Source organism: Drosophila bipectinata, chromosome 2R (genome assembly GCF_030179905.1).
Source record: "Drosophila bipectinata strain 14024-0381.07 chromosome 2R, DbipHiC1v2, whole genome shotgun sequence".
NCBI classification, from domain to species: Eukaryota; Metazoa; Arthropoda; class Insecta; order Diptera; family Drosophilidae; genus Drosophila; species Drosophila bipectinata.
The window spans coordinates 14,683,756-14,709,814 of record NC_091737.1 but is presented as its reverse complement, the minus strand read 5'-3'; the positions used below and the strand labels follow the sequence as shown (position 1 = coordinate 14,709,814).

The window sequence follows — 26,059 nt, the reverse complement described above, 5'->3', positions numbered from 1 at the left end:
TTGAATAAGGTTTTTCATTGGTTTTTTATTCTTTTGGAATTATTGAAAGAGAAAGATGTTTAAACTTCTTTGGGAGTATATTTTTCCCATTTTTGTGTTTCAAAAAAATATATGTGTTAAGTTGCCAACAGAGATCATATTCCGAATCAATGGGAAATTTTGGTTAAGCATTATATCTAGGATTCACTGGAGTACAAATCCGGCTGACGAATGCGAGTGACTCGCTCCGCGTTCTTCACATGCTCTTTGAGCAGCTTCATAATCTCGGTATCGTATTCCTTAGGCGTGGGCTTTACATCGGTGGCCCAGTAGTAGATGTCCCAGTCATTGCTCACTCCGTTGATTAGTTGGTCATACAGGGCTGTCTGCTCGGCGTTAAAGTTCTCTAGGTATTTAGCTGCAAATGTGCTAAGAAGCAAGTCGTTCTCCAACATACCCCGCTTGCGCGATTGGTACAAAAGTCTGTAGAGGATTAGAGTATTACTACTATTTAGTTAAACTATTCACTCAAACCCACCGCTGCTTGCGAGTGTCCAGGGGTTCATTTGGTCGTACAGGATACTCCGGCAGAGGCAAATAATCCGGATCGTCGTAGTCCACAATCACGTCATTAATAGTGCTGGTCAGCGGCGGTGCCGGAGGACTCTGCTTATTGCAGAGGTTGCGTCTCCATGGCATAAAGATCCAACCCGAAATATCCAGTGTCATCTTACGAAATTTAAAAATAGAAGGAAGAAATGCAGTCAGGTGCATCTTACGCAACCAAGTGGGATGAAACTATTTAACTTACTCGCAGTTGTCGAAACATTTTGAAGCCAAAAACCTATAAATATAAAATTTTTTAAGACTATTTTTGAAGTATGTCTTGGAACCTTTCTATTAGGTTTCAAGACAATTTAAAAACCGAAATGTTTTGACAACGGTTGCAAATGGATTTGTGACTAAAAAACACTAAACGCTCTAACAGGGCAGGACTCGGTGAAAGTAATGATTTTTAAAGCTAATCTCTCGATATTTATTTAATGTTAATTATGAAAAAAATAATATCAAAGATTATTTTATTAAACATTATCCAAAACTCTTAATACATATAAGAAATGTATTTTTGAAATTTTAATTTTTAGAAGAATTTTTTAATAATTCTCAAATAATAATTTTTTGTATTAAACAATTAAGTGAATAAAGTTTAATAATTTAATGTGGAAGTAATTTTAAGAAACAAGAAAAAGAAGGGCTCCAAAAACTTGGTTATATAAAAAAACTTGGATATATAGTAAATAATTTCACATTATATAAATAATTATTTTTAATTAAAAAAACATATATAGAAGAATAAAAAACAAAGTAATTCCAATGATTGGTAGTGCTTAAATTTAAAAACCCCACCAATAGACACTACACCAGTGTTGGAAAATCCTGAGCATGATCGGCTTCCCGCCAAAACAAAAAAAACAGGCGGCAAGCTGATCGTTGAAGAGCAAGAGAACAAATATAAGTAGAACACCCAAATTGAGATTAACTGCTGACTTTGGAGAATTGTTGAATTAACAGGCCAATCATTTGGCTTTGCAATGGTTAATAAAGAAAATGAATTCAGTGCGGGACAGCAGGTGAAATGGATCGGCGGCCACGATTCATCTAAAAGTGTTAAAGGCTTGGAGCACAAAAACGTGTACTTCTACGAAAAGTGTATCTACGGACCTTTGACTCTGACGGTAGGTGACTACATCTTGGTGTCGAATGCCGATGCAGCTGAACCCGATACTGTGGACGGATGCGACGTGGCCAAGATCCTGCATATGTACGATCTCCGCGAACAAACTGATCGTGATCCCTGCCGCGCCGTTGTCCAGTGGTACTCCCGCCCCCAGGCTATCCCACAACAGAATTACGACGACGACAGCATCGCTATTGATTTCGACCTAGAGGTCATCGAGGAACATAGGCCGTACGACAACGACGTCGCTCTAGGAGCCATCTATCGCAAGTGCATTGTTTTAGAGGGTACCTCTCAAAAATCAGCGCAGGAGATTATCAGTAGTAAGGCCCACAAACTGAAGACCACGGCCTGCCCCATGTTTGTGAGCCGCTACAAGTTCGTCAAGGTGAAGCGGCGTTATTGCCTGATTCCCTTGGAGATACACCTGGAACAACCTGAACCAAAGTCTGCTTCACGCTCTGCGCGCAAAAGCAAGGCTTCCAATGAGTCAACTGTGGAGAAGAAAAGACGCTCCGTGGTGGCGGCCAACTCTCTGGAATTCGTCGACGTCAACTACTTTAACTGCGAGAACAAGGTGTCGCCCATTAAGATTGTGGGCGGGCGCAGTGTGGTGCGCCTTTCGGAGAAGAAGAAGTCGGCCCACAAGGACGAGGAGATCAATGCTAACTATCTACCAGCCTCGCCGCTAACAGAAAAAAATGCGAAGGTGGAAACGCCTAAGTCGCGTGCCTCAGCTGCGCGACGCAATCTTAATCTCAGCCTGGACAGAGGAGCTGACTCCACGGCCGATTCGGAATGTCTAAACTACTCTATTGTCCAGCAAACGCCGGATCCAAAGACGCCGTCCAATGACATGAAAATAAAGCTGCGCCTATCGGAGAGACGGCGTTCTGTAAGATTGGCTTCCATGGATCACGATCCTCTGGCTATTGAGGAGCCAACAGAGACAACCAAAACCCCGTCGCGCAAACGCTTAGGTGTGACCAATGGAGATATTTACCACACGCCTACTAAGAAGGTTAAGGAACCAGTTGCTGGGGCGGAACTAACGCCATCGACAAGACGCAAGAGCATCTTGAAGTCAACCACCAGTAGATTAGGTAGGTATACTTAGTAAATTAATAAAAATAAAACTGATAATGGTCCTTTCCAGCTGAGGGAACCCCCAGAAGAAGTATTCAACTATCCAATATTGTGGAGAAACGCGTCTTCAAGGAGGACGAAATCATATCCACGCCGAAAAGAAGCCGCGCCAAGAAAGTCTCAGAAGATGAGCGCGAGGATGAAGACTACACACCTAAGAAAGCGACCCAAAAAACTCCCACCCGGCCACGCCGAATGAGCACCACTACAAAGACTTCAACTACTCCTAGCAAAGCAACAGCCACTCCAAGTAAGGGAGCTGCTGCCCCCATGACACCCTCACAGAAAATGAATAAAATCCGTTCCGGCGAATTGAGTCCTAGTATGCAGCAGCGCACAGATCGTCCGATGGAAGACTCCAGTAAGTCACAGCTGCAGTTGGCCCGGGAACAGCTCCACGTTTCCGTGGTGCCCACGAGCCTGCCCTGCCGCGAACGGGAGTTTGAGAACATTTACGCTTTCCTTGAGGGAAAGATCCAGGACCAGTGCGGCGGATGCATGTATGTGTCTGGTGTGCCGGGCACAGGTAAAACTGCTACTGTCACTGGAGTTATACGTACACTACAGCGCCTGGCCAAGAAGAACGAGCTTCCAGCTTTCGAGTTTTTGGAGATTAATGGAATGCGCCTAACAGAACCGCGTCAGGCTTACGTTCAGATTTACAAGCAGCTGACTGGAAAGACCGTGTCCTGGGAGCACGCCCACTCGCTGCTGGAGAAGCGATTTACCACACCTGCTCCACGCAGAGTTACTACCGTTTTGTTGGTGGACGAGCTGGATATTCTATGCAACCGTCGGCAGGACGTGGTCTACAATCTGCTAGACTGGCCCACAAAGTCGGCTGCCAAGCTTGTGGTAGTAACGATTGCCAACACCATGGATCTGCCAGAGAGGTTGCTAATGGGTAAGATTGTTTTTAAACCATCCCTCTGCAAAAATGTTACCTATATATTTTATTTCAGGCAAGGTTACCTCACGTCTTGGGCTAACCCGACTCACGTTCCAGCCGTACTCACACAAGCAGCTACAGGAGATTGTTACTGCTCGACTGGGTGGCTCGCAGGCGTTCAAGGGTGAGGCCGTGCAGTTAGTGGCGCGTAAGGTGGCTGCTGTGTCCGGAGATGCCCGCCGAGCCCTTGACATTTGCAGGAGATCCACAGAAATCGCTGACGCCGACAGTGCAACTGTTAAGTGCGTGACCATGCTGCATGTGCAGCAAGCCCTGGCGGAAATGATTGCCAGTGCCAAGGTGCAAGCTATTAAGAACTGTTCCCGCTTAGAGCAGATCTTCCTACAGGCGGTGGCTGCAGAGGTCACGCGTACTGGCGTCGAGGAGACTACTTTCATGGGCGTCTACACGCAGGTGGAGACGATTGCTGCCTTCATGGGCGCAGCCGTCCCAGCGCCAGGCCGCGCCTTACGACTGTGCGCCAAGTTAGGTGCTGAGCGTCTCATTATCAGCGAACACTCTCGCAATGATCTTTTCCAGAAAATCTTACTAAACGTCAGCGCCGATGACATTCATTACGCTCTTCGCGTCGGCGAAGTAGCATCCTAAATTTAAGTTAAAGATAATAGTTAATTTTAAAATAATCTACATTTATCTAAACCAATTCAAACTACTAACCACATTTCTGTATTAGCTTAAGCGTTTTTAAATTATTTCTTATTTAAGCGTCATTTTTAAACAATTTAAAGTACAAACTCGTTACTAAAAATACCAAATAAAAAACCAGTACAGTGTAACAGTCGTAGAGGACCTTTGGGGAAAATACGGAATATATAAATAGATGGTAGCGGAATCCCACCATCAGACAGAGGTAGAAGGCTGCTGGTAGCATAACGAGAGCAGCGTAGAGTGGAACTATAAGCGAGTCCGCTGCAATTGAGTACGGCGGCTGTAATTGCATGATACCCACGTTGCGGAGATCCGCACGCAGAGTGTGAACGATTAGGTAAAGAAATGCGTGAATTTCGGCACTATAGGTATTTAAAGTTACAAAGAGTCCTACGATCACAGGGTTGTAGCTTGTTTGTCCGATATATCCGGGCGTTAGATCGATGGTGGATAGGCTGTTTGAATTGCCTTGGTAAAAATAGAACATCCTGGCCAAAAATATGGTCAGGATGATTTTATACACGTGCACCAATCGCACGGAAAACTTGCGCGCACTAGTCGCAAATACATCGCATAGTTTGTAGGACTGCTGCAGGGCTACAAGAAGAACCGGCAGCAGGATTATGTTTTGCACCTTTTGCAATAGGGCTGACAGTATCAAGGAACAGGTGAGGTTTGTCTGCAGCAGCTGAAGTAACACTTGCCTTGGCGGCAAATCCCCAAACCTTTTCGTCTGAGGAAATGCCGCTGAATATCCTAAGACAAGAACCAGAGCCAAGCAGCACCAGAACATCACCAGAGTGGGCACCATGATTCGAGATCTATAAATATATTAAGATTCTTTATCTTTAAAAGTTTGGGGTGCTAAACAGATACTCACATTAAATAGGGAGCCAATTCAAAGAACTGCACCTGACCATTAAGACCTCTATAGCAGTACACCAAAAACAAAGCTGCTCCACTGGCCACAGACTGCAGACGCTGATTGTGATGATGCAGACGCGCCCAAAGTAGCAGAAGCGAAAATATTGTGATTGTGCTCCGAATGGCCTGAAGCCTGTGAAGGTATCGCATCAAAGTAAGCAGCATAAGCATGACAAAAACCTTGCGGAGCTGCCAGAGACATGTCGAGGCAACGGTGTACAGATGTCGGCCATCCAGCTCTACATTAGCCTTAGTAATACGACGACGAAGGGTCCGGAAGGCTGTTAACAGGATAAGGCTATTTCCCAAGTAATACCACGTCTTGTACTCGGTCTCAATAAACGAGGAAGACCCAAGAGTCAATGTCCGTATAGCAAAACAGGCCAGCAGCGGTAGCGGTAATGGAATAGAAAGTTTCAAACGGCGGGTGTATATAGGTGGAAGGGCAATCTTAAGTAGCGCCTGCGCCACATCGATAGTTAGATAAACCGCCACACTTATTGGAATGGTTAGGAAAATACTGTGCCAAATGGAGCTGATTAGAATTAGATCCAATCCATGACTAGTTAAGTTTAGGAGGATACCCGTGGCCACGGAAATGAACAGCTGTCCCGCATTGATGCTTTCCAACTTAAGTTGTTTCGTGAGATCCAGGTACAAGACACTAATAACAATGTGAAGAGAAGTCTAGGGAATAAAATCAGTAAAATATTACTGTGACAATTACACATCTTTAAAGAAGACCTCACCACTGTGGTTAAAGCAAGTCCCAGAGCAATGAAACCATAGTCAAACTTGACCAGTGACTCTGAGAGTAAACTGGAAATTTCGCGCGCCACCCGCATATAGTTAAGCTTGGCATTTTGGTAGTGCACCTTGCTGGCTCCACTGCCGTCTCCTTCTCTTAAAGGATGCAGCAATTTTTTATGGAGTAGTGTGGCGTTTTGATACCATGTATAGTAATCTAGAAACAAGAATTTATTAAAATAAATAAGTTAAAAACAAAACTGTAACATAATTACCACTTCGTCGGACTCGGTCGTGGCCAAACTTTACGCGTGCCTTGTTAAGCAAATGGTGGGCATTGTAAAAGTAAGCATACATCTGGTGCTCCAACGACATTGATTCGAGCATTTCTGGTATAAGGCACCCAATGGAAGGCGTAGGAATTTCCACGGACATGAGCACCGAAAGCGTAGGTGTTAAATCAATTTGATTGTAGCGTTTCGTACCAGCTCTAAAAATAAAAGAACTCAGTAAAAAGCCATGTGAAATATTTAAGAGCCTACGTGGGTTTGCTGCAATTCCTTGAATAAAGATAAAGGGGGACCACAGTTTCGGCTGGAGTGTTTCCGCCATGTCCACCTCCATCGGCCATCCCATGATCACCAGATAACATGAGCAGATAGTTTGAAGTTTTCTATAAAAAAGTATTGCTATAAAAACATAAATAAAAATAAAAAAGCACCACTACTTTATGCTCCAATATCTTTTGCACAGCTTCGTCCATTTCCCTCAGCTTAAGCTGTACCCTTGGACTGGTATTCCCTTCGACATGGCCGATGTGATCAAGTCCCAGATAGTGTAGAATCAACAGAAACCAATCATCCTGCACTAGCTCTGAGTCCAATACTTTTGAGACACTTTTGTCACCCTGAAAAATCAAAACAATTTGTTATGTTTTCTTTTGCGGAAATTATTTTGTTTACCTCATAAAAATCATTTACGAAAAAGGAATCATTATTAGCTGCATGGCGTGTGAACTCACTGGGGAACAGTTGTACCCAAGTATGGTCACCAGCAAAGGAAACCACCCTATTCTGTTTTTTTAGGCGGTGCAGCAAGGAATCCTCTACTTGCTCTGTGTGTCCAATGTTTAGAGCAATGTCTATAAAGTTTGAGAGCGTGCCAGTGGTTAGGCTTTTCAGACGCGGCATTGTCACAGTGGGAATGTCTACATGAAGGCTTAGCTTCTCACAGGCAGTGGAATGTGATATGGGCATTGACGTGGCATTCGGGAAATCATCACGCAAGGCATCGACTAGAAACAGTATGAAGGAATCATAGCTCGGCGGTGGAGGCTCCAATCTAAAAGTTGTACAATTATTATCAATGTCTTATCGAACAACTGCTGAACTTACTTGACGCCATGGAGCAAAGTGGGACGTCCACCTGGAACGCTACTGTCTTCCTCCGCCACCGAGTACGAGGCCGGAAAGAAACCGATTAGAAAGAAGACGGCGCCACAGAGGAAGAGACTCAGCATGCCTAGGGTGTACCCCAGCCGACTCTTGTGCTGTTCCATGGTCGCGATCTCATCGAAATTTACCTATTCCACTAACAACACCTTTCCAAAAAGTGCGGCCCTGTCAGCTGTGTTTACATTTAGAAACATTTGCTTAACAGTTTATTTAACAGCTGGTTAACATCGATTTATCGATATTTGTCAGAGGTGTAGATAAGGGGAACTTCTTAGGGGGGCTAGGCAAAAACCAAAAATAAAAGCCACATACAATTTTAAAAATATTTAAAGATGCTTGTAATAGTGGATTCATAATAGTGGATTTTTTTTTCAATCTATTTTTTGATCCCCTTTAAGAATTTTAACTGTGCCCGTGTATTCAGCTGATCTGGACATAAACAAACTTTGGGGATTTTGTATTCAGTTCCTTTTCACTAAAAATGGAGACTTGCGGACTTATTTATGTTAGTAACGACTACGATAAATTCCTAATGCGATGTTCCTTCTGCCCCAAGGACGTGGAGATGGCCCAGTGGCAGCAGTTTGTACTCCACTTTAGGAACATGCACACACCCCAGGAGAAGGGACAATATGATGAAACCTTCAACAATGATATGGGTTTTGCAGAGAAATGCGCTGTTGAAGAAGCTAAAGAAGAAAATAATCATTCGGCAATGGAAGGTCAGATTGATGTAGAGCTGGAGATCGAGACAGTTGAATCTCTACTCAGCGAGGCTGAGGAGGATGATGTGACTGATCAGGAAGCTGAGCTGGAACCAGGACAGGAGCAAGCGTCAGAAGAACAACCTGCAGATGATGTGAATGTCCTAGCTACACCTATATACAAAGTATACTCTCATCCGCCATCTAAGCGTACTTTTATATACACATTTATATTTTTTAGTTCCAACCTTCCTTTTTTCGAAGAGACCCACGAACACCAAAGTTTATTGAGATCTATAAGGCATATCCGTGCCTCTGGAATCCGAGCCACAGCCAATACAAAGATCCCAGTGCTTGCCAGGAAGCTCTTAAACAGATGGTCGTTGAACTGGAGGCAAAGGTTGCAGTCTTTCTTAACGAAAGAAGCCTTAGGGGAGCCATTAAGAAGATTCACCAACAATATAACACCGTCCACAAGCGAGTGCTTTTTGGCAACCAAAAACCGCATTCATTAGCATTTAACAACTACACTCTATGCAGCTTTCTTAAGGCCATTAAGGATTATGACCCATCTAAAACAAGGGATAAAATTCAGGTTTTAAAACAATTTGAGTTTCTTAGTTCAGTATTTTCATTTATACAATTCCACAGCTGGATTTCTCGAGGAAGAATAAGCTGACCACCGAGTTGATAGAGCTGTATGCCAATTTTCCGCAACTCTACGATCCCATGCACAAGGAGTTCTCCAATATGCATTCCCGCAAACAGGCCTATGAAAGTTTGGCAGCGGAAATTTCAATACCCAATACAGATATTAGCAGTGATGACATCTACCGTGCAATCCAGAATCTGCGACAATGGTATTACAAAAGCACCAAGCACGCAATAAACGCTGGAAAGGGTGCCGAAAAGTTTTATCAGGACGTGTGCCGTTTTATGCCCCCAAAAATGTTCAAGCAGCGTCTCGTCTGCGAGATCTGTCAGCAAGTGACGTCCTCTGATCACGTCCTCCAATCGCACATCTTTAAGGTCCACAACATCGGTGACCTGCCATTCAAATGTACCTTGTGCGAGCGCAGTTTTATAGGTCGCGGAGAACTGGCTAATCATACCCAGAGAGTTCACATTGGCAAAACGCTTAAATGTGACCATTGCGAGCGGACTTTTGCGGTGATCGCCGATTTGGAGCTTCACAATCGCACCCACACGGGGCATAAGCCCTATGTTTGTGAACATTGTGGAAAAGCGTTTCGCCTTCGTTCTCAAATGAAGCTCCACGTTACTGCAATCCACACAAAGATAAGAGCCTTCAAGTGCGACATGTGCCCCAAGGACTTTGTGAAAAAGGTCGACTTAACAGACCACATCAAGAGCCACCTCAACATTCGCGACAAGATCTGTAACGACTGTGGCAAGGGTTTCACGAGCTGTCATTCCCTCATCCGCCATCGTCAGATTCACTCCGAAGTGAAAAAGTTCGTGTGCAAACTCTGCGAGGCCAGGTTTTCTCAGTTTGTAGGATTAAATTCGCATATGAAGCGTACCCACAATATAGTTCGTAACCATGGGCAAAAAGGTACCACATCCCTTCCTGCAGAGAACTAAATAAATTGTAATAATATATATAATTGTGTCTTGCCTTTAATTACGAATAAGTAATGAATTTATTTCTGAAGGGTAAGCCCTTAAAAATTGTACAACCCTAAGTTAATTTATAAAAATCGGTAGGTCTACAATATTTATTTTCAATATGTAAATTGTACCGCCGATAACTAGTTTCGATAGCTTTTGTTATCGATAGACCTTGAACAGCTCTGGTTATTGAGCAGTGCTAAATGGCGTATACAAAATTAAAGCAACGATTGGGAAACATTATATATTTTTAAAGAAAAATGGAAGTTTGCGGCAGCGTGCTGGTGAATACGAATTACCAGCAGTTCCGGCTGAAGTGCATTTACTGCCCGACAGAGAGCGAACTTCATGATTGGAAGCTGTTCATAAACCATGTGCGGACATCACATTATTCCGAGGAGGACGAAGCCTCTGCCAATGCCCCAATCAAAGAAACCACAGATTCATTAGATCCTGAAATCGAATACGATGGAAATGATTTTTATGATATCATTGAAACGGTTGAGGAAGAGGACCAATGGCTAAAATCTGAAAACATGGAAGTGAGTATTTTGACAGTTCGCTTTTTTTTTAATTATGAAACCCCTTTAATTCTATTTCGGCCAAAATCAGGAGGATGACGGTGAATACCTTCCTGAATCCAATGAAGTGTCAGCTACATCAGAAGGTGATGCAGTCAGCTCCCACAATGACTTGGCTGATGTAAAGCCAGAAGGTTCTACGAGGTATGATAGTGGTAGCGAATATGATTCCTATGAGGAAGGAGCACCGCAACGACGGCGTCCAGGACGCCCACCAATACGTACCAGACCGGATCAAGTTTTCAAAGTATGTGCGAATTGCAAGGTCCTGAGTCATTTTTGTTTCACTATTGTTTCAACTATTTTAGTTCAAAGTGTCGTTTATACGAAGCAATCCCCGTGTGCTGCATTTGATCCAGGTGTATAGGGAACACCCTTGTCTATGGAATCCATCAGATGATTTTTATGAAGATGAGAACGTGCGGAAACAGGCGTACCAATCGATAATAAGTCGTATGGAACTAAAAACTGACGTCCTTTTGACTGTGGCCGAGCTAAAACGCACTCTTGTGCAGCTGCACACGCAATATGCCCTTGCAGGAGAAATGAAAGCAAAGGGTAAGCTGGTCGGACTCGCATCACGTTACTATGCCAAATGCGAATTCCTCAGCGTGTCGCCTCCCGTAAAAGTAAGGCGAATTGAAGAGGACAGTAACATTATTACAATTAAGGTAATCTAACATTGTGTGGACTATGGAATCAGTAATGAAATGATTTTGTTCCAGCTCGATTTTAAGGAGGATAATTTAGTGACTAGCTCTTTTATTGAGACGTATGCCAACTACCCGATGCTATACAATCCTTCACATCCCGATTTCTCTTCGATAGATATACGAGCCGACGCCTATGTTAAGTTTGCGGAGGAGTTCCAGCCTGTCGTGAAGGCGAATGAAACGGACGTCTACATAGCCGTGAATAAGCTAAGGCGTTGGGCTTATGAGGCTATGAGACGTCTCAAAGCCAAAGAGCTCATTGAGTCTTGCAATAAGCAAGAGGTGCAGTACTTGCGTATGTGTAGTTTCTTACCCGCTAAAGGATCGGAAAGTGCTGTATTATATTGCGATACCTGCAACAGGCGATTTCATGGCGATTACAACCTGCGCGTGCATATGTTTAAAGCGCACATGTTGGGCGATCTACCTTATCTGTGTTCTATGTGCCCAAGGCGCTTTGACAGGCAAGTGGACATGGAACGACACAAACAACGCTCCCATTTCGATAAAGGGTTGAAGTGCGAATATTGCGAAAAAACCTTTGCTGTTGCCCATGATTTAAAAGTGCACACCCTTATCCATACCGGCGAGAGGCCGCATGTGTGCGAAGTTTGTGGAAAATCGTTCCGTCTGAAACTGCTTTTGGATCATCACATAAACGGCGTTCACCTAAACATTCGGCCCCATGCCTGCCACTTGTGTGATAAAAGTTTCCGCAAAAAGTTCGAGTTGTCCAACCACATTAAAGGACATTATAATATTCGTGATAAAAAATGCGAGATATGTGGAGCTTCTTTTTACGACCATTCTTCCCTGTCCAGACATCGTCGAGGGCATAGAGAAAAACAATAAATTTTTAATTGATAATACAACGATTTTTGACGATGCAAGAGAAAAAATTATGTTTTCATTTAAGACTCTACCAGTCAGCTACAAGAATTTGTTTTCAAACTTTCGGTCAAAAGATTACCGCTTCAGATAGTCTTATTATTGCGTCAACTTTTAATTGCGTTAAATAGGGCTCTGTTATTAAAGAAATTAACTATAATTTAATTAACGAAATGTATCATATCGGTGATAAGTAATTTCGTAATAAATAGAAATATATTTTAAAGAAAAGAGTCTAAACTATTACATTTTATGGAATCGTTTTGTAGAAGATAAACACGTTTGTATTTCGCGGTTGGGGGCTTAAACCTCTTTGGATCTTGTTTGCCTTTACAACACTGGTCAACAGCTGCGGGTTTTTGTTTTGTCTGTTCGGTTTAGTTTGTTATTATGGTAATCTGCGGAAATATATTGGTTCGGAGCGACTACGAGCACTTTGTGCTGACCTGTGCTGTGGACAATGACTGCTCCGTGGAGATGGAAATAGAGCGATGGCAGGACTTCATCCGACACATCAAAGAGCACAATTTTATAAAGCCCGAATCATTAGACACCGAAGACGAGAAGGTAGATATCAGGAGTGACTGTGGAGAGAATTTGTCAGCATCTGTGAAGGAAGAGGAGTCTCAGAATGAGGAGCTGGAAGACTGCTTAGCTGAGGCCATGTTCGTCGACTTCCCAGTTTCCTCGGAAGAAGACGACATCGAAGATGAAGACGAGGTTGACAATCCATCAATACCGTTCGACTATGAAGTGGAAAGCAGCAATACCAATGACTTTCCGGCCCTTACAAAAGTATAGTTATATCCTGAACATTCGATTTGTATGTAAATCTATATTTTTAATAGTTCAATCCAACTTTTTACCGCCGAAGTCCTCGGATCACCAAGTTTATCGAGCTCTATAAACAGCACACTTGCCTGTGGGATCCAGCTGATGACGAGTACAAGAACAAAGAGAAACGCTCTGCTGCCTACGTGGAACTGGCTCAGCAGCTAAAGGGCTCGGTTAATATCCATCTTACTTTATACAAACTGAAAAAATGCATAGCTAGCCTGCATACCCAGTACGCGGCCATCACCAGACAGAAAAAGACCCAGCGGTTGTCCAAGGTACCTCTCTACTACCATGCCAAATACAGTTTTCTATCGCATCGGGGAAATGTGGAGGAGGTCGAGAGCGACGACGACGAAGGAGACTGCAAAATTAAGGTGGGTTGTATATTAGGGCTAAGCTAAAAGTTGATTTCTGACTGTTTTCTGACACGCAGCTGGTGTTTACGGAGGAGAACCGGCTAACCACCCTTTTTATAGAACTTTACTCGAAGTTTCCCCATTTATACGACCCGAAGCACAAGAATTTTGCGAATTTAAGCGAACGGAAATCGGCATTTATGGAGATGACAGATCTGATTACGTCTGAAATTCCTATGGGTATCATCACACACTACGATGTGTACGACAGTATTCTAAGCCTACGGCGCTGGTATTCACGCAGAATTAAGACGCTCACCGATGTCCAGACAGTTGGCCTCTCTCTAGCCGAGAATTTGTATATCGAAAGGTGCAAGAAATTCATGCCTACAAAGACATTCCGGCAGAAGTTGAAATGCGAGGTTTGTGACCAGGCATACAGCACGGATCACGCTTTGCAGGCCCACCAGTTTCGGGATCATAAGATGGGCGAAGGCGGTTGGTTTCGGTGCACGCTATGCGAGCTAAACTTTGACCGGCGATGCCACCTGCAGCAGCACATACAGAGGGTGCACATGAGCAAGGCTTTCGCCTGTGACCTCTGCACGCGGACCTTCGCTTTTTCCAGCCAGTTGGCCATACACAAGCAAACGCACGACGAGAAGCACGTAGCCAAGCCGTTTGTGTGTGAGTTCTGCGGTAAATCGTTCAAGCAAAAGATCCAAATGACGACCCATGTGACAGCTGTGCACACCAAGATCCGGGCGTTTAAATGCCACATCTGCCCAAAAGACTTTTTGACCAAGCGTGATCTCAAAGATCATGTAAAGGCCCACCTAAATATTCGCGACAAGGTTTGTGAGATCTGTCAGAAGGCTTTTACCAATGCCAACGCCCTAGTCAAACACCGGCACATCCACAAGGAGAAGACTCTGCAGTGCTCGCTCTGCACAACCCGTTTTGCGGAGAGGGTCAGCCTCGGCGTTCATATGCGACGAACCCATAAAATCATCAAGAGTACAGCGAAAGTGGCCGAGACGGTGGGAGATCCGATTTTTAGCTCCACGTTTCCAGAACACCAAGACATTTCCAAGCAATGAAGACTTCAAAAGACAAGTATTGATATTATTATTAGTATTAATTAGTATTAAACTTAAAATCATTCTATTTCTAAGGTAAAAATAATGTCTAAATAAAGTTCATTATTATTAAAATGATAATATACAATATTAGATCCAGGCTGATCCTGAGAACAGTGGACTTTGCGTTAACAATATTTATGGTGCATTTGAAAAATAAGAAAGGTTAATATTTGAATATTAAAATCTTAGAAAATCAAACTTTTCTGGAGTATTTTTTAAACTTTTTATCTTTAAATTTCGAAGAAAAGTTTAATTTAAAATTCTTTTTGACTCTTCAATCAGCTATTTAAAACGAAAATTATCAAAATTATGTTCACTTTTTTAAAATTATTTTAAATATTAAACCACAACATATTAAAGATATTTGAATTTATAAATTAAGTTTTAAACTGAAAGACTCTTTCACAAAGCTTTCTCCACAAAATTGACAGACAGCTGAGAAACAAAAATTTTTTATTAGTTTGAATCGTTTGCTACAAATTTTAAATAAAACAACGAAAACCGAAATCTTTTTTCGGCTTGAGAGACTCTTGAAGTCAATATTTCTTCGGCTGAGAGACTCTTGCAGTCAAAATTTCAGTTGGAGCTTTGCGCTTAGGTGGACGTTGTGCAGCACTGGTGGATCAGCTGTTCTTGTTGTGGTTTTTTACGGCGTGAGCTGCGTTACGTGCTATCCTCCGGGTTGAGGATTGGAAGAGATGCAGGGAGCTAGAGTTCTGAGAGGTTTGCTTCCTAAGTTATGGTCCCACGGTGAAGTACTGCTCCGCCAAAGGGTCACGCGGGCAACAGCCAGTGCCGGAATAGTACCAAGATTTTTGGCCACCAGTCCAGACAAAAAGCCGGAGAGTGGATTGCGTGAACTGCCGCACTGCAATGTAGGCACCATCGGCCATGTGGACCATGGGAAGACCACTCTCACTGCCGCCATCACCAAGATTCAGTCGAAGAAGGGTATGGCGGAGTACCTGTCCTACGATCAAATTGACAGGGCTCCTGAGGAAAAGGCACGGGGTATAACCATAAACGCTTGCCATATCGGCTATGCCACAAGCCAGCGCACCTACGCCCACACCGATTGCCCAGGGCATGCGGATTATATAAAGGTGAGCAGTTGGAGGAAACTACAGAGGGATAATCTAATTTTTTTATTCTTCAATATTACAGAACATGATTTCGGGTGCATCGCAAATGGATGGTGCTATCCTGGTTGTGGCAGCCACCGACGGGCAAATGCCTCAGACACGAGAGCATCTTTTGCTGGCCAAACAAGTGGGCATCCAACGTATTGTCGTCTTTATCAACAAAGCCGATCTGGTCGACCAGGAGGTTCTTGAACTGGTAGAGATTGAGATGCGCGAGATGCTCAGCGACTTTGGCTTTGATGGTGTTAATAGTCCGGTCATTTGTGGATCAGCTTTGTTAGCCCTTCGAGAGGACCCATCGGTGTTCGGTGTACCAGCTATCGAAAAGCTTTTGGAGCAATGTGATTCCTACATACCAACGCCACAAAGGGATTTCACGGCGCCGTTCATTCTGCCCATCGACAATGCCTTTACTGTTCCCGGACGAGGTACAGTAGTTGTGGGTACCATTAAGCGGGGTACCATTCCCCGGAATGCAGAGGCCGATCTTCTGGGCTTTAACCAGAACCTAAAGACTAGCATAAGCGACATTCAGATCTTCCGCAAAAGCGTACCCCAGGCGATTGCCGGAGAGAATGTGGGTGCTCTATTACGCGGAATTAAGATTTCCGCTGTGGAGCGTGGCATGCTGCTCTGTGCCACGGGTTCGGAGGATATTTCAAACCATTTTGAAGCCTCAATGTACCTACTGTCGCGCGCCGAAGGTGGTCGCGTGAAACCTATGCTTTCCAAGTATATTCAGCAGCTTTTTAGTCAAACATGGAATGTTCCGGCTCGTATCGATATTGGTAAGTATATCTCTTAATAAAACAATTCAACTATTAAGGTAAACTATTTTTTAGATCCCAGTGAAGCTATGCTTATGCCTGGCGAGCATGGTCAGGTGCGCGTCACTCTGTTGAGAAAAATGGTGATGACCCCAGGCCAGGCTTTCACGATACGAGAGAATGGAGCCACGGTGGCCACGGGAATGGTAACACAACGACTGCCGTCGCTGGACCTGCCCAAAAACAAGCTCTCCAAAGCGCTGGTGGATTGTTAACGTCTGGCAATTATATTTGTACAAAACTCATAAATTGCTGCTCATTATACATTCTTGTTTCGTTAATATATATTTATACGTGTGTATTTCATAGGTATTTTGTATCGGAATACTTAAATTGTTTTTAACAAATGCCAACGTATATTGGGTTTGCTCACTTTTTTCTTGATTACTTTTTACGTCTGAGACAAACAAATAGGTAACAAACTAGACAGACAATGATAATACATAAATATGTCGATGAAAAGCAATGCTTCTTGATTCTTAATCTTAATCTATACGCCGCAAGAAGCAGGCACAAGCTTTACTTTAAGGCAACAAATCGGCCTTCGTGAAATACATCCATTGTATATAATATATTATATGATCTAAGGTACAAGGTTCAGGCAAGGAATGATCGTTTTCATTGTCGGAGTTTCACTCCCGGCACTTATTGCATCTCACATTACAAGGTTGGTTCAAAACCTTCAAAAAATTTAACTACAAACTATTTCGCACAACAGAAAGCTAAACTTGACAACTTGGTATAGTTGCCACTGGACACGAGAGGAATGTTAAAGGTGGGTAATTAAACTAAACAGGAACTACATACATTTTAACCACTTCTTAAGCATCGTTTCATTAGCTAATAGATTTTCTAAAAATCTGAACAATAATTTCTACAATCGTTATACTCGTATAATACACAAAAAGAAAACGTTCTCATGTCATCCCCAATGACAAGGTACTTCGGCCAAAAATGGACAATGGTTTAGATTTTTTCAAGAAACTCGTCGAGATTTAGATGCGATGGTAGGTCAATATCCTCCAGTTTTATGTCGCTATATCGAAAAACCACTTTGAAAGGCTGGATGAACTTCTGGTCGATAGTAAATTCGTCGCTGTTGCTCGCCGGCTGAAAGGAAAATGGAAAATATGGTAGGAAGTTTATAAGTTTTTAAAAATCCCACGCTTACCATTTGTCTGGCGTTAAGTTCCTTGGTTAACTTGTCCAGGAAAACGTTTGTAATCTCACTCTCGTAGTCATCCAGTTTGTAGGACTTCATCACCTTCAAGACCTGTGCGGTGCTCAGTGAAGTGCACAGATCGCAAATGGTTTGGACATCCTGCTCGCTCTTCCGCGACTGGAGCAGTTGGGATACTTGGTTAAGCGGCGCCAATGGCAGCAGAACATCATTTGACTAAAAGAAACCAACATTACTTTGTGAACTTTCCGATGAGGCTCATAACGTACCATTTTCTTGCTTCGCACCCAATCCTCGATACAGCCAAGGTTGTATCGGATTATCATACCAGTCTCCCACATGCATATATCCCCACGAAGCATCAGATAATTTAGGGCCACGGCACACACAAAGTAGAGCAGCTGCCGGAATATTTGTTCCGCATAGCAGCTGTCCAGACCGAAGTGTTGGAACTGCTTGTAAAAGTGCTCAAACTGCCCAATGAGTTGCTTCCACGCTGGTCCACCTCCGTGCTCCGGTGAGGAGCTGGCTCCAATCGAGGTGGCCCTACTGCGCATTCCGTGGGCTGAGCGGCCGCGTTGAATTTCATCATTGCTCAGGATTGCCGGCACTATTTTGGCGTCAAGCAGGCCCTGGATCTGCATGATCAGAGCCTGGTACAGATTTACAATCAGGTCGAGGATAACCCGCCGATACTCAAAGAGATTAAAGTTTTTCAACTGCTGCTGCTTCTGTTTCTCACTGTTGAACTGGACATACTCCTCGACATCGCCATACTGCTTTAGGAGATTCAGCAAACTGAAATAGAGGGAAACTATAGTAGAACCACAAAGTAGTGTTTCATGGACCTACGTTATGGAGTTAACGAGCCAAATGACGCGATTTTCAATAGGATGAGGGGTTCTGTGCATTTTCTTGACCTGGATCACGAACTTGCTCAACAGTTCGCGAACGTCATCGTCGGCATTGGTCAGATCAGTGTAACTAAAGAGAAGAAAGGTTAGTCCAAGCTTAAATATAATACCAGGAGGAAGCTTACCGGATGCACATAAAAATGAGATACGCAGGGAAACCGGGGAGGAGTCCAACCACAGTTCGAGGTGTCAATGCATTTAGGAGGCGCTGGAGGATCTTGTCCAAATCGCTACTATGGAACTTCATAAGCCCTTGTGGGTTTTGAGACTTTTGCTTAGTCACATTGGCGCCAACGTCGCTCGTCGGGCCGTTCGCCTTGTTGCGAATCATTTCTTCTTCCAACTTGTGTTCTAGTTGACCACCATCCTGGCGATAGGCCTTGAGCTTAGCATTGGCCAGTTTGAGCTCCTCCTGGACTATCAGGTATTGCGAGACGGCCTTCTGCAGTTCCCGTCGCAGGTAGCGGTCGTTCTGCCTGAGAGCTTCCATGTTGGCAGACTCCTCTGGCTCGTCGATGCTTTCGAAGATCACCTTTTGAAGCTCTTCTTTTTCGTTGTTGAGTCGCTCGATGTCCTGCGTCATCTCCACCAGCTTGCTGTTGTGCTCCTCCGTTATGGCCTTGAGTTCTGACTCCAGTTGTCTGAACATTTTTAGTTTTATGTAAGCTTCGTTCTGATTATAAAAGCAAGACTACTGCTTACCGATTTATTAATTTCTGAGAATGGAACGCCTCCATGAGCTCGTTGACATCATTTCCACGCAGTTGTAGGCTCTCAGGCTCGAGAGATCGCATGCTCTGGCTTTGCTGCAGCAGCACTGCCTTCAACTGGATGCACTCTTCGCGCCTCCTACGCACCTCTTCCTGTAGAGCGGCATGCTGAGCTGCAATGGCAAAGAGGGATGGAAGGAAAAGTGGGGAAGTGGGTCAGTAGGACGTCTGCGGGGTTCGCTCTGCGTGTGCAGCGGTTACCATTGAGTTCGTTGATCTCAACACCGTGTTTAATGCTCGTTCGCAGCTGATCGTACTCGCTGCGCAGCTTCTCGTTTTCTACCTCTAGCTCGGAGACGCTGTGTGAGTGGAGTGGCAAGCAGTGTGTGGCAAACAATACATAGATGTAGACATAGACGTAGTTCTTGTTGTAGTGACGTAAGTAGTAGGAGTTGTGGTGGTGGTGGAGACGATCTTGGAGGAGAGCGATCTCGGCACTCATACGAAGGGAATTAGATACTTACCGGAATGAGTCCTCGGTGGGCTTGTTACGGCTGGCCAACTTAAGGTACTGCTCCTGTAAGTACTTGTGCTTCTGCTTCTCCTCCTCGAGTATAGCGCGCAGCTTTACAACCAAACTGGTACAGTCAGTGTAGGAATCTATGGAGAGGCAACCTATTCGTTTAGAATTCATAGAATCCAGTCCAAAAACCTACAGTTCTTGTTCAACAGATCCGGTGGGCGATTTATATCCAGCGTGTTCTTGGCCGAGGCGTAGCCGACGTCCTCCTCATTTTGGCTGGAGGCATTACTCGCAGTCCTCCCATGTAAGCTGAAGTTTCCGGCCGTTATGCGGCTTAACTCCTCCTTCAAGGTGAAGTTTTCGTTTTCAATGACTTCCTTGTCCTTGATGGCTCGCTGGTAGGCCTCGTTGAGCTCCTTGTTGTCGATCTCGGCCAGCATTCGATCCTCCTGCGTGCGCTGGCTAACCTCAGCGTTCTTGGCCAGCTCGATCATTTGATCGATTTGTCGGCGCAGTTCCTCGTTCTCTCCAAGCCATTGCTGCTTTTGGCTCACCCACTCCTCCTGGGCATGGCCGTTTTCTTCTAGCAGCTGCATCTTTTCGTCGCGCTCCGCTTCCAGTTGTTTGTTGAGAGCCTCTATCAGTTTATCCTTGTCTTGGCAGGCTGCTTTCACGTTTTTGAACTCGCCTTCCAAATTCTTCTTCAACTCCAGTTTCATTCTGAAAACAATATATGTTAAATTTTTGAATATTAAAAAATAAGTCATAAATACTTACTTAAGAACGCTGATCTCGCTTGTCTTATGCTTCAGATTGCTGTTGTCCCGGTTCAGTTCATCGATTCGCTGCTGCATAGAGATGATCTTGTTTTCCAGGCCCATGTACTTCTTCTCCATGTGCGAGATGGTCTTCGCCTCGGTCTTCATCTTCCTGAACTTGCGGCGAGCAAGGAACCGACGAACAGCTGCCTGGCAAATGATGATGTCTCGCCTACGCTTCTGGTAGGCTCTTCGTGCGAGAACTCCACGAACGAAACGTTGGATCTGCACCGCCCGGTAATGATCGCGCATAGCGTGGAACTTGGTTCGAGCCATCATGCCGCGAGCATAGGTCTGTATGCCGGAAATAGAGTGGCGCAGGCGCAAATATCGACGACGACACAGCCATCCTTTGGCATACTTCGAAAGGATCAGCGCGGCCCGGTCCTCACGCATTTTCTGGACGCGCTGGCGGGCTAGGAAGCCGCGCGCATGACGCTGGATTCCACTAATAACCATCTGGAGACGCAAGAAGCGGCGGCGATGAATGAATCGCCTCACTACCGACTGCACCACCGTTATGTACTTCTTGCGCAGATTGGCCCGCACCTGTTCGAGGAAGGCCACCTGGCCGGCGCGAAAGAATATTTGGGTATTGCCAAAACGATACTTGTCCTCGTCCTGAATCCATTTCGTTACGATGTTGCGACACGATTGCTTCATATCGTTTTTGTCTATCTTGGAGCGATGGGCCAGAAGCTGGTAGCGCATATAGAAGTCCAGATACAGCCAACGCGAAGGGAATCCTGCCGCAGAAATGCGCACTGTTTCTAAGACACCGCAAGCCCGCAGTTGCTGAATTATCTTGGCAGTCTCCCATTTGAATGCGATCTTGTCGTCGTTTGGCTGGAAAAGATTAAACCATTATAGTGAATGCTACAAAGTTAATATAGTTGATTCCTACCTTGATGCAACGCACATAGTGCGGGGTTGTGGCATGCAACGTTGAGATTAGCGAGGCCAAGCTCTCCTGGAACTGCGAGCCCACAGTTTTCTTATGTTGCTTCGATGGCACCACCTGGTACAGGGCATATTCATTATTAAAACACATTTAAAATTATATCAAAATAACATTTACACAAATAGGTATTATAAAATTAATGATTTTTTATAACTACGGTTATTAAAAGCAACAAAGCAAAAAACTGAATGGTAAAACCCAACTTCCCACTTAATTCCGGTGTGAAAAAAACGTTAAGGCGGGTTTCAAATTAGGGCGCCAAACTAAAGGTAAACATAAATGTCTGTAGGTTAGTTGTTTGCACAGAAGTTATGATCAAAATATGTTGGTAACTAACTCTTCGACGTGTCTCATTCAATTGCTGTTTGGGCATTCCGAGCGAAGTTGGCGGTTCACGGACCATAAGCGTATGGAAAATACAAATTAGCAATAAGACAAAGGTTTACAAATGGAAAAGTCTGGAAATGTTTTAAAATTCTGGCTCCATTTGGGTAACCACAAACCTGTTTACGACCAGCACTGATTACAACACGGCCGCCCAAGGTGGAGGCTTTGGCGGAATCCACACTCAAGGTGTCAATCTCCTCTAGAACCATCACCTGTTTTACCAGCTGCATATTGGACTCGCAGAGCACCTGAGTTAGCTCCTTGGAGACTGTGTCACGATTCTTTTCCAAGAATCCGTTCACGTCATACTCAACCGTATCTGAAAAATGTTTTATGAAAAAGCCTAAAAATGTGAGATAGTTATTTTGGATCTGACAACAAAATATGCAAATGAGGTACTTGTGGTGCCAAAGCGTGGCTTCTCGAAATGCGGAAATTTACTGCACTTTCCGATGAGTTTTCCCGCCCAGCTTTCGTCCGAACCTCTGGGCATCTGTGGTAATAAAATATAGATTTTAAAAAAGAACAAAGAATATAAATATTTAACTCACTCGACACTCTTCGTCGAGAAGATCCAGCACACCCAATCGAGATTCAATCAAATCGATACACGGTTGGTTGTCGTAAAAGTCAATCATCGTCCAAGTGATACCCTCTTTGAGGTACTCCTCCTGCTCCAACTTGAAGACATGCTGGTTGAACTGCTGCTGTAGCTTTTCGTTCGCATAGTTTATGCAAAACTGCTCGAACGAGTTCACTTCAAACGTTTCGAAGCCGTAGATATCGAGGACGCCAATGAAGCTGCACTGCTTGCTACCGTTGTTGAGGCTCTTGTTCAGCACACCCACGATGTACTGAAATAGCTTCGCATAAATATGCTTGGCCAGGGCGTCACGTGCCGCCTCCGCCGCCTCAATGCTGTTCGGTATCAGCACATATTCATTGACCGACTCTATCTTACGCATCAATAGCCACCGACGCAGATCCTCGGCTTTCAACCGTAGCAGATCGCCGGTAATCTGCAGGTGGATGTCATTAGGCTGAAAGATTGTTAATTGAAACAATTAATTAAAAAGAGCAAACCAAATTGGGAAATAGCCTTAGACATACGAAAATTTCACAGGAATCTGTGTCCTCCTCCTCGGTACCCTCATTGTATTTTTTGGACACATTGATATTCCCCAGATGGAGAATACCCGCCAGAATCTTAACAATGTCGGCTATTTGATTTATGGAGAATCCCAGGACAGTCATTGCTTGCACCGTCTCATTGAATTGGTCCGCGTCCGAAACGCGATCAATGTCTGGGGCTCCACCCATGTTCAGGAACTGGAACTTGTCCTGGTGATCTAAAACGAAAATATATTTGTAATTATGTGGCCAAACAAGAATATCCACTGCTTCCACTTACCCAGCACCAGTTCCGGGTATTTAGCCCTCGCTGCGCAAAGTTGGTAGAATATGTGGTAGTTACGTTCGCCCTGCGCCTGATACACCACACGCGACTTTTCCAGCAGATAGGTGTGCATGGTGGCCCCTTGCAGGTACATGACCCCCATCTGGTTGCGGAATAGAAGCTTGGTAAACTTGCCGAAACGGGAGCTGTTGTCGTTGCGGGTTGTTTTGGCGTTGCCGAACGCCTCCATGATTGGTGAAGATGCCAGCACCTTGCGCTCGACTTGCGTCTCCGACTCGGATCCACCGACAGCGGCAAAGTATCGCATCGCATACTTGGCGGAAACAGTCTTTCCGGCACCCGACTCGCCACTGACGATAATGCTTAGATTGCAGTTCTCGCGCTCCAGCTTGGTGTAGGCCTCCTCTGCCAGGGCGAATATGTGGGGCTCCAGATCACCCATGGCGTGGCCCCGGTACGCCCGTATGATGCTCGGCCCGTACAGCGGCATTTCCGCGTATGGGTTAATGGCCACCAGGATGATGCCGCAATAGGTGTAGATAATCTGACGCTCGCAAAAGCGGACACGTAGATTGTACAACACCCCCGGCTCATGCAGGTAGGACAGGGTGGTCAGGTCGTTCTGTCCCACCAGAATAGCCGGATTACGTAGGGGTGGGAGGTCGCTGCCGTCGGCTTTTAGCTTGACCTCCCTGAGACTCCCCGATTCGGTGACAATCTTGAGAAATCCGGCACCCTTGCGGTAGCTCTCCTCCAGGGTGGCACTCTCCCAAACCTGCTCCGTGTGCGGCACCCATATTTTTGCGCCCTATATTGGAATATGTAAAGCGGATTAGCAATCAATGACATGACCTGGGCCACACGCCAATTGGCATTTAAGCCGATTCCCTGACTCGTAAATGGGAAATCTTTCACCCACTCCCATTTCTTATCAGTCGCGCTTATCAGACACCCCGTTCCGATAAGAACCGTGATTCATTTCCAAACACTTTGGGACTGTGATGCAGTCATCAATGGGTAATCACCTGCCATGGGCCAAGCTAAGCCAGGGCTAACAACTAAAAGAAGAATCGGAGAAATGCAGAAGTGGCGCAAATAAAAATGACCAGCAGCGGCGGAGGGAAATTTTAAAAGGGGGCTTAATCAATGGGGTTGTACACCACTTGACATATTTGTAATAATATTTTTAGTGGTTCAACGTATTCTGTTTCCTAATCGCGATAATGGCTTGTTTTAACTGATGATATTTTTAGCCCCAAGGAACCCTTTTGCGATCTGCCTCTGTCCCAGCCCACATACACCCACAATAACACGTACACCGACACCAATCACGCTATGGGTGCACTTTATATTGGCACCATTGCTGGCGTCCAAGAGCGCGACACCGACACCGCCGCAATCTGCCAACGATGCACTTGTGGGGCATCCGCAGCAATATATCATTAAAGATGTGGAATACCTGCGCGTACAACATCTCCTCGCTCGACATGGTTTCTCCTCCTGGGCTACTCCTGATCTTCCGCTACTCCACACAACAACTGTTAACAGCGGGCATAAATCCCGTTGGCTTTTATCCCTTCGATGTCCACCGACAATATTCTCCTTATCTTTTATTCGTTGTTTTTTGTTTTCCTCCAGCGGAATGTCCCTAAATGACCATTTTTGCAATTCTTTTTGTGTGGTTTACTCTAAAATTTTGGTCCGAAAGTAGTTAAAATAACGTGGCCTAATTCACAACTTCTTCATTGGTAATTTAGGAACACAACTTTTTTGTGTGAAAAAACAAACAAAACCGTATTTGCCTTTCGTCTGTCACTGTTCTGACTGTTGTTTTGTTGCTGCCAAAAGGGCAGGGTTGCCAAAGGGTTCGCAGTTATAGCCAATTAATAAGTGTATTTTTTAAAGCCATATTTTTAATTTAAAATAAAAACAGCCGCCTAAAAGGTACCCTAAAATTACTATTTTTGTTTATTTTAATTTAAAACTGTGTCTATTACAGCACATAAATTTGGGGCGCTTGTTTGGCGCGCAGTGCTGAAACGAGAGTTTACCAACACTAGTACATACCCAATGGTGTTTGACAACACTCTGGGTGGCATCTGTCATAATTTCCCGCGCTTTTCTGGAGCAGCGATCCAGCGAGGCATCGTTTATATACACAAATATTTTAGTACTCATCGATAATAAAATTATTAGAAGTACGCTCCAAAAATGTCAAGCCCTGCTCGTTCTCCTAGTGTCGGAGTTGCTACTCCAAAGCAGCGCAGAAATACATATGTGATGCTGTTAATGGCCATTGTTGGTGAATCAGAGTCTGAAATTTTCGGGACTTGATTTCTTTAAATCTGTGGGAGCGATTTAAATAAAAATTGTCTTATAATGTTATGTATAAAACAAGCTTTGCAAGGGTATACCGTGCAATTTGGCGCATCCTCTGTGAAGGACTTAATAAGCCTAACAGAGGCCCTATAGTATTTTTAAACTAGTTCAATGAACTTTTTGCGGACTGGTTCCGGTTCACTAGTTGGCGCTCCTCTAATTAGTTCAAATTATATGGGGAACTGTAATTCGATTTTCTCAAAATCTGTGGGAGCGATTTGTATGATTTTTGGTCCATACATACTTTAAAGGCCCTACATCGACTCCACTACCGTGCATATTGGCGCATCCTCTTGGAGCTTCACAATTTTAAAAACAATTTTTTGGGGTCAATTTTGTATG

At 44.4% G+C, this 26,059-nt stretch overlaps 8 protein-coding genes across 13 annotated transcripts; 5 read left to right on the top strand and 3 right to left on the bottom strand.

Moving 5' to 3' along the window:
* Positions 1-5: 5 nt before the first annotated feature.
* On the bottom strand, positions 6-949 carry LOC108119219 (succinate dehydrogenase assembly factor 2-B, mitochondrial). The gene is made up of 3 exons (XM_017232300.3): positions 791-949; positions 518-708; positions 6-462 (listed from the first exon to the last, which is right to left on the bottom strand). Exons 1-3 carry the CDS (start codon positions 806-808, stop codon positions 177-179), a joined length of 495 nt encoding a protein of 164 aa, XP_017087789.1. The 5' UTR covers positions 809-949; the 3' UTR covers positions 6-176.
* Positions 950-1,443: 494 nt separating this feature from the next.
* Orc1 (origin recognition complex subunit 1) lies at positions 1,444-4,609 on the top strand. Its single transcript, XM_017232290.3, has 3 exons — positions 1,444-2,820; positions 2,874-3,767; positions 3,826-4,609. The coding sequence occupies exons 1-3, from the start codon at positions 1,572-1,574 to the stop codon at positions 4,419-4,421; spliced, it is 2,739 nt and encodes a 912-aa protein (XP_017087779.2). The 5' UTR covers positions 1,444-1,571; the 3' UTR covers positions 4,422-4,609.
* PIG-G (phosphatidylinositol glycan anchor biosynthesis class G) lies at positions 4,495-7,799 on the bottom strand. Its single transcript, XM_017232289.3, has 8 exons — positions 7,547-7,799; positions 7,115-7,493; positions 6,880-7,059; positions 6,695-6,825; positions 6,428-6,642; positions 6,155-6,369; positions 5,362-6,092; positions 4,495-5,302 (listed from the first exon to the last, which is right to left on the bottom strand). The coding sequence occupies exons 1-8, from the start codon at positions 7,708-7,710 to the stop codon at positions 4,534-4,536; spliced, it is 2,784 nt and encodes a 927-aa protein (XP_017087778.2). The 5' UTR covers positions 7,711-7,799; the 3' UTR covers positions 4,495-4,533.
* Positions 7,800-7,968: 169 nt separating this feature from the next.
* Positions 7,969-9,933, top strand: LOC108119177 (uncharacterized). Its single transcript, XM_017232225.3, has 3 exons — positions 7,969-8,495; positions 8,552-8,905; positions 8,962-9,933. Exons 1-3 carry the CDS (start codon positions 8,088-8,090, stop codon positions 9,913-9,915), a joined length of 1,716 nt encoding a protein of 571 aa, XP_017087714.2. The 5' UTR covers positions 7,969-8,087; the 3' UTR covers positions 9,916-9,933.
* A 178-nt stretch (positions 9,934-10,111) lies between these two features.
* On the top strand, positions 10,112-12,234 carry LOC108119216 (uncharacterized). Its single transcript, XM_017232296.3, has 4 exons — positions 10,112-10,484; positions 10,555-10,770; positions 10,832-11,194; positions 11,249-12,234. Exons 1-4 carry the CDS (start codon positions 10,203-10,205, stop codon positions 12,086-12,088), a joined length of 1,701 nt encoding a protein of 566 aa, XP_017087785.2. The 5' UTR covers positions 10,112-10,202; the 3' UTR covers positions 12,089-12,234.
* A 168-nt stretch (positions 12,235-12,402) lies between these two features.
* az2 lies at positions 12,403-14,495 on the top strand. Its single transcript, XM_043210726.2, has 3 exons — positions 12,403-12,919; positions 12,973-13,335; positions 13,395-14,495. The coding sequence occupies exons 1-3, from the start codon at positions 12,515-12,517 to the stop codon at positions 14,415-14,417; spliced, it is 1,791 nt and encodes a 596-aa protein (XP_043066661.1). The 5' UTR covers positions 12,403-12,514; the 3' UTR covers positions 14,418-14,495.
* Positions 14,496-14,873: 378 nt separating this feature from the next.
* On the top strand, positions 14,874-16,729 carry mEFTu2 (mitochondrial translation elongation factor Tu 2). Its single transcript, XM_017232285.3, has 3 exons — positions 14,874-15,562; positions 15,624-16,389; positions 16,444-16,729. The coding sequence occupies exons 1-3, from the start codon at positions 15,158-15,160 to the stop codon at positions 16,641-16,643; spliced, it is 1,371 nt and encodes a 456-aa protein (XP_017087774.1). The 5' UTR covers positions 14,874-15,157; the 3' UTR covers positions 16,644-16,729.
* didum (dilute class unconventional myosin) lies at positions 16,633-25,178 on the bottom strand. 6 transcript variants are annotated; one of them, XM_017232281.3, is made up of 18 exons: positions 24,798-25,177; positions 23,333-24,146; positions 23,032-23,270; positions 22,473-22,961; positions 22,321-22,414; positions 22,038-22,264; positions 21,872-21,895; positions 21,478-21,591; positions 20,533-21,419; positions 19,949-20,475; positions 19,757-19,892; positions 19,494-19,591; positions 19,225-19,405; positions 18,648-19,163; positions 18,461-18,592; positions 17,878-18,406; positions 17,600-17,824; positions 16,633-17,538 (listed from the first exon to the last, which is right to left on the bottom strand). In XM_017232281.3, the coding sequence occupies exons 1-18, from the start codon at positions 24,825-24,827 to the stop codon at positions 17,395-17,397; spliced, it is 5,406 nt and encodes a 1,801-aa protein (XP_017087770.2). In that variant the 5' UTR covers positions 24,828-25,177; the 3' UTR covers positions 16,633-17,394. The 6 variants fall into 6 exon arrangements, with proteins under 6 accessions (XP_017087770.2, XP_070135223.1, XP_017087771.2 ...); XM_070279122.1 differs by lacking the exon at positions 24,798-25,177 and adding an exon at positions 24,656-24,791; XM_017232282.3 differs by lacking the exon at positions 21,872-21,895.
* Between the last annotated feature and the right edge of the window lie 881 nt (positions 25,179-26,059).

What these genes read in the sequence shown, in the direction of transcription:
- LOC108119219 (XM_017232300.3), bottom strand. An exon ending in CTGGACACTCGCAAGCAGCG is followed by an intron (nt 463 to 517) that starts GTGGGTTTGAGT and finishes AATCCTCTACAG; the next exon opens with ACTTTTGTACCAATCGCGCA.
- Orc1 (XM_017232290.3), top strand. Translation starts at nt 1,572, where the DNA reads ATGGTTAATAAAGAAAATGAATTCAGTGCGGGACAGCAGGTGAAATGG. An exon ending in GTCAACCACCAGTAGATTAG is followed by an intron (nt 2,821 to 2,873) that starts GTAGGTATACTT and finishes GGTCCTTTCCAG; the next exon opens with CTGAGGGAACCCCCAGAAGA. An exon ending in GCCAGAGAGGTTGCTAATGG is followed by an intron (nt 3,768 to 3,825) that starts GTAAGATTGTTT and finishes ATTTTATTTCAG; the next exon opens with GCAAGGTTACCTCACGTCTT.
- PIG-G (XM_017232289.3), bottom strand. Translation starts at nt 7,710, where the DNA reads ATGGAACAGCACAAGAGTCGGCTGGGGTACACCCTAGGCATGCTGAGT. An exon ending in TCGTAAATGATTTTTATGAG is followed by an intron (nt 7,060 to 7,114) that starts GTAAACAAAATA and finishes TTGATTTTTCAG; the next exon opens with GGTGACAAAAGTGTCTCAAA. An exon ending in AAAAGATATTGGAGCATAAA is followed by an intron (nt 6,826 to 6,879) that starts GTAGTGGTGCTT and finishes ACTTTTTTATAG; the next exon opens with AAAACTTCAAACTATCTGCT.
- LOC108119177 (XM_017232225.3), top strand. Translation starts at nt 8,088, where the DNA reads ATGGAGACTTGCGGACTTATTTATGTTAGTAACGACTACGATAAATTC. An exon ending in TAGCTACACCTATATACAAA is followed by an intron (nt 8,496 to 8,551) that starts GTATACTCTCAT and finishes TATATTTTTTAG; the next exon opens with TTCCAACCTTCCTTTTTTCG. An exon ending in AAACAAGGGATAAAATTCAG is followed by an intron (nt 8,906 to 8,961) that starts GTTTTAAAACAA and finishes ACAATTCCACAG; the next exon opens with CTGGATTTCTCGAGGAAGAA.
- LOC108119216 (XM_017232296.3), top strand. Translation starts at nt 10,203, where the DNA reads ATGGAAGTTTGCGGCAGCGTGCTGGTGAATACGAATTACCAGCAGTTC. An exon ending in TAAAATCTGAAAACATGGAA is followed by an intron (nt 10,485 to 10,554) that starts GTGAGTATTTTG and finishes GGCCAAAATCAG; the next exon opens with GAGGATGACGGTGAATACCT. An exon ending in GACCGGATCAAGTTTTCAAA is followed by an intron (nt 10,771 to 10,831) that starts GTATGTGCGAAT and finishes CAACTATTTTAG; the next exon opens with TTCAAAGTGTCGTTTATACG.
- az2 (XM_043210726.2), top strand. Translation starts at nt 12,515, where the DNA reads ATGGTAATCTGCGGAAATATATTGGTTCGGAGCGACTACGAGCACTTT. An exon ending in ACTTTCCGGCCCTTACAAAA is followed by an intron (nt 12,920 to 12,972) that starts GTATAGTTATAT and finishes TATTTTTAATAG; the next exon opens with TTCAATCCAACTTTTTACCG. An exon ending in AAGGAGACTGCAAAATTAAG is followed by an intron (nt 13,336 to 13,394) that starts GTGGGTTGTATA and finishes TCTGACACGCAG; the next exon opens with CTGGTGTTTACGGAGGAGAA.
- mEFTu2 (XM_017232285.3), top strand. Translation starts at nt 15,158, where the DNA reads ATGCAGGGAGCTAGAGTTCTGAGAGGTTTGCTTCCTAAGTTATGGTCC. An exon ending in GGCATGCGGATTATATAAAG is followed by an intron (nt 15,563 to 15,623) that starts GTGAGCAGTTGG and finishes TCAATATTACAG; the next exon opens with AACATGATTTCGGGTGCATC. An exon ending in TCCGGCTCGTATCGATATTG is followed by an intron (nt 16,390 to 16,443) that starts GTAAGTATATCT and finishes ACTATTTTTTAG; the next exon opens with ATCCCAGTGAAGCTATGCTT.
- didum (XM_070279122.1), bottom strand. Translation starts at nt 24,781, where the DNA reads ATGATATATTGCTGCGGATGCCCCACAAGTGCATCGTTGGCAGATTGC. An exon ending in TCAGTGCTGGTCGTAAACAG is followed by an intron (nt 21,896 to 22,037) that starts GTTTGTGGTTAC and finishes ATGCCCAAACAG; the next exon opens with CAATTGAATGAGACACGTCG. An exon ending in GGATCTGTTGAACAAGAACT is followed by an intron (nt 19,893 to 19,948) that starts GTAGGTTTTTGG and finishes GCCTCTCCATAG; the next exon opens with ATTCCTACACTGACTGTACC.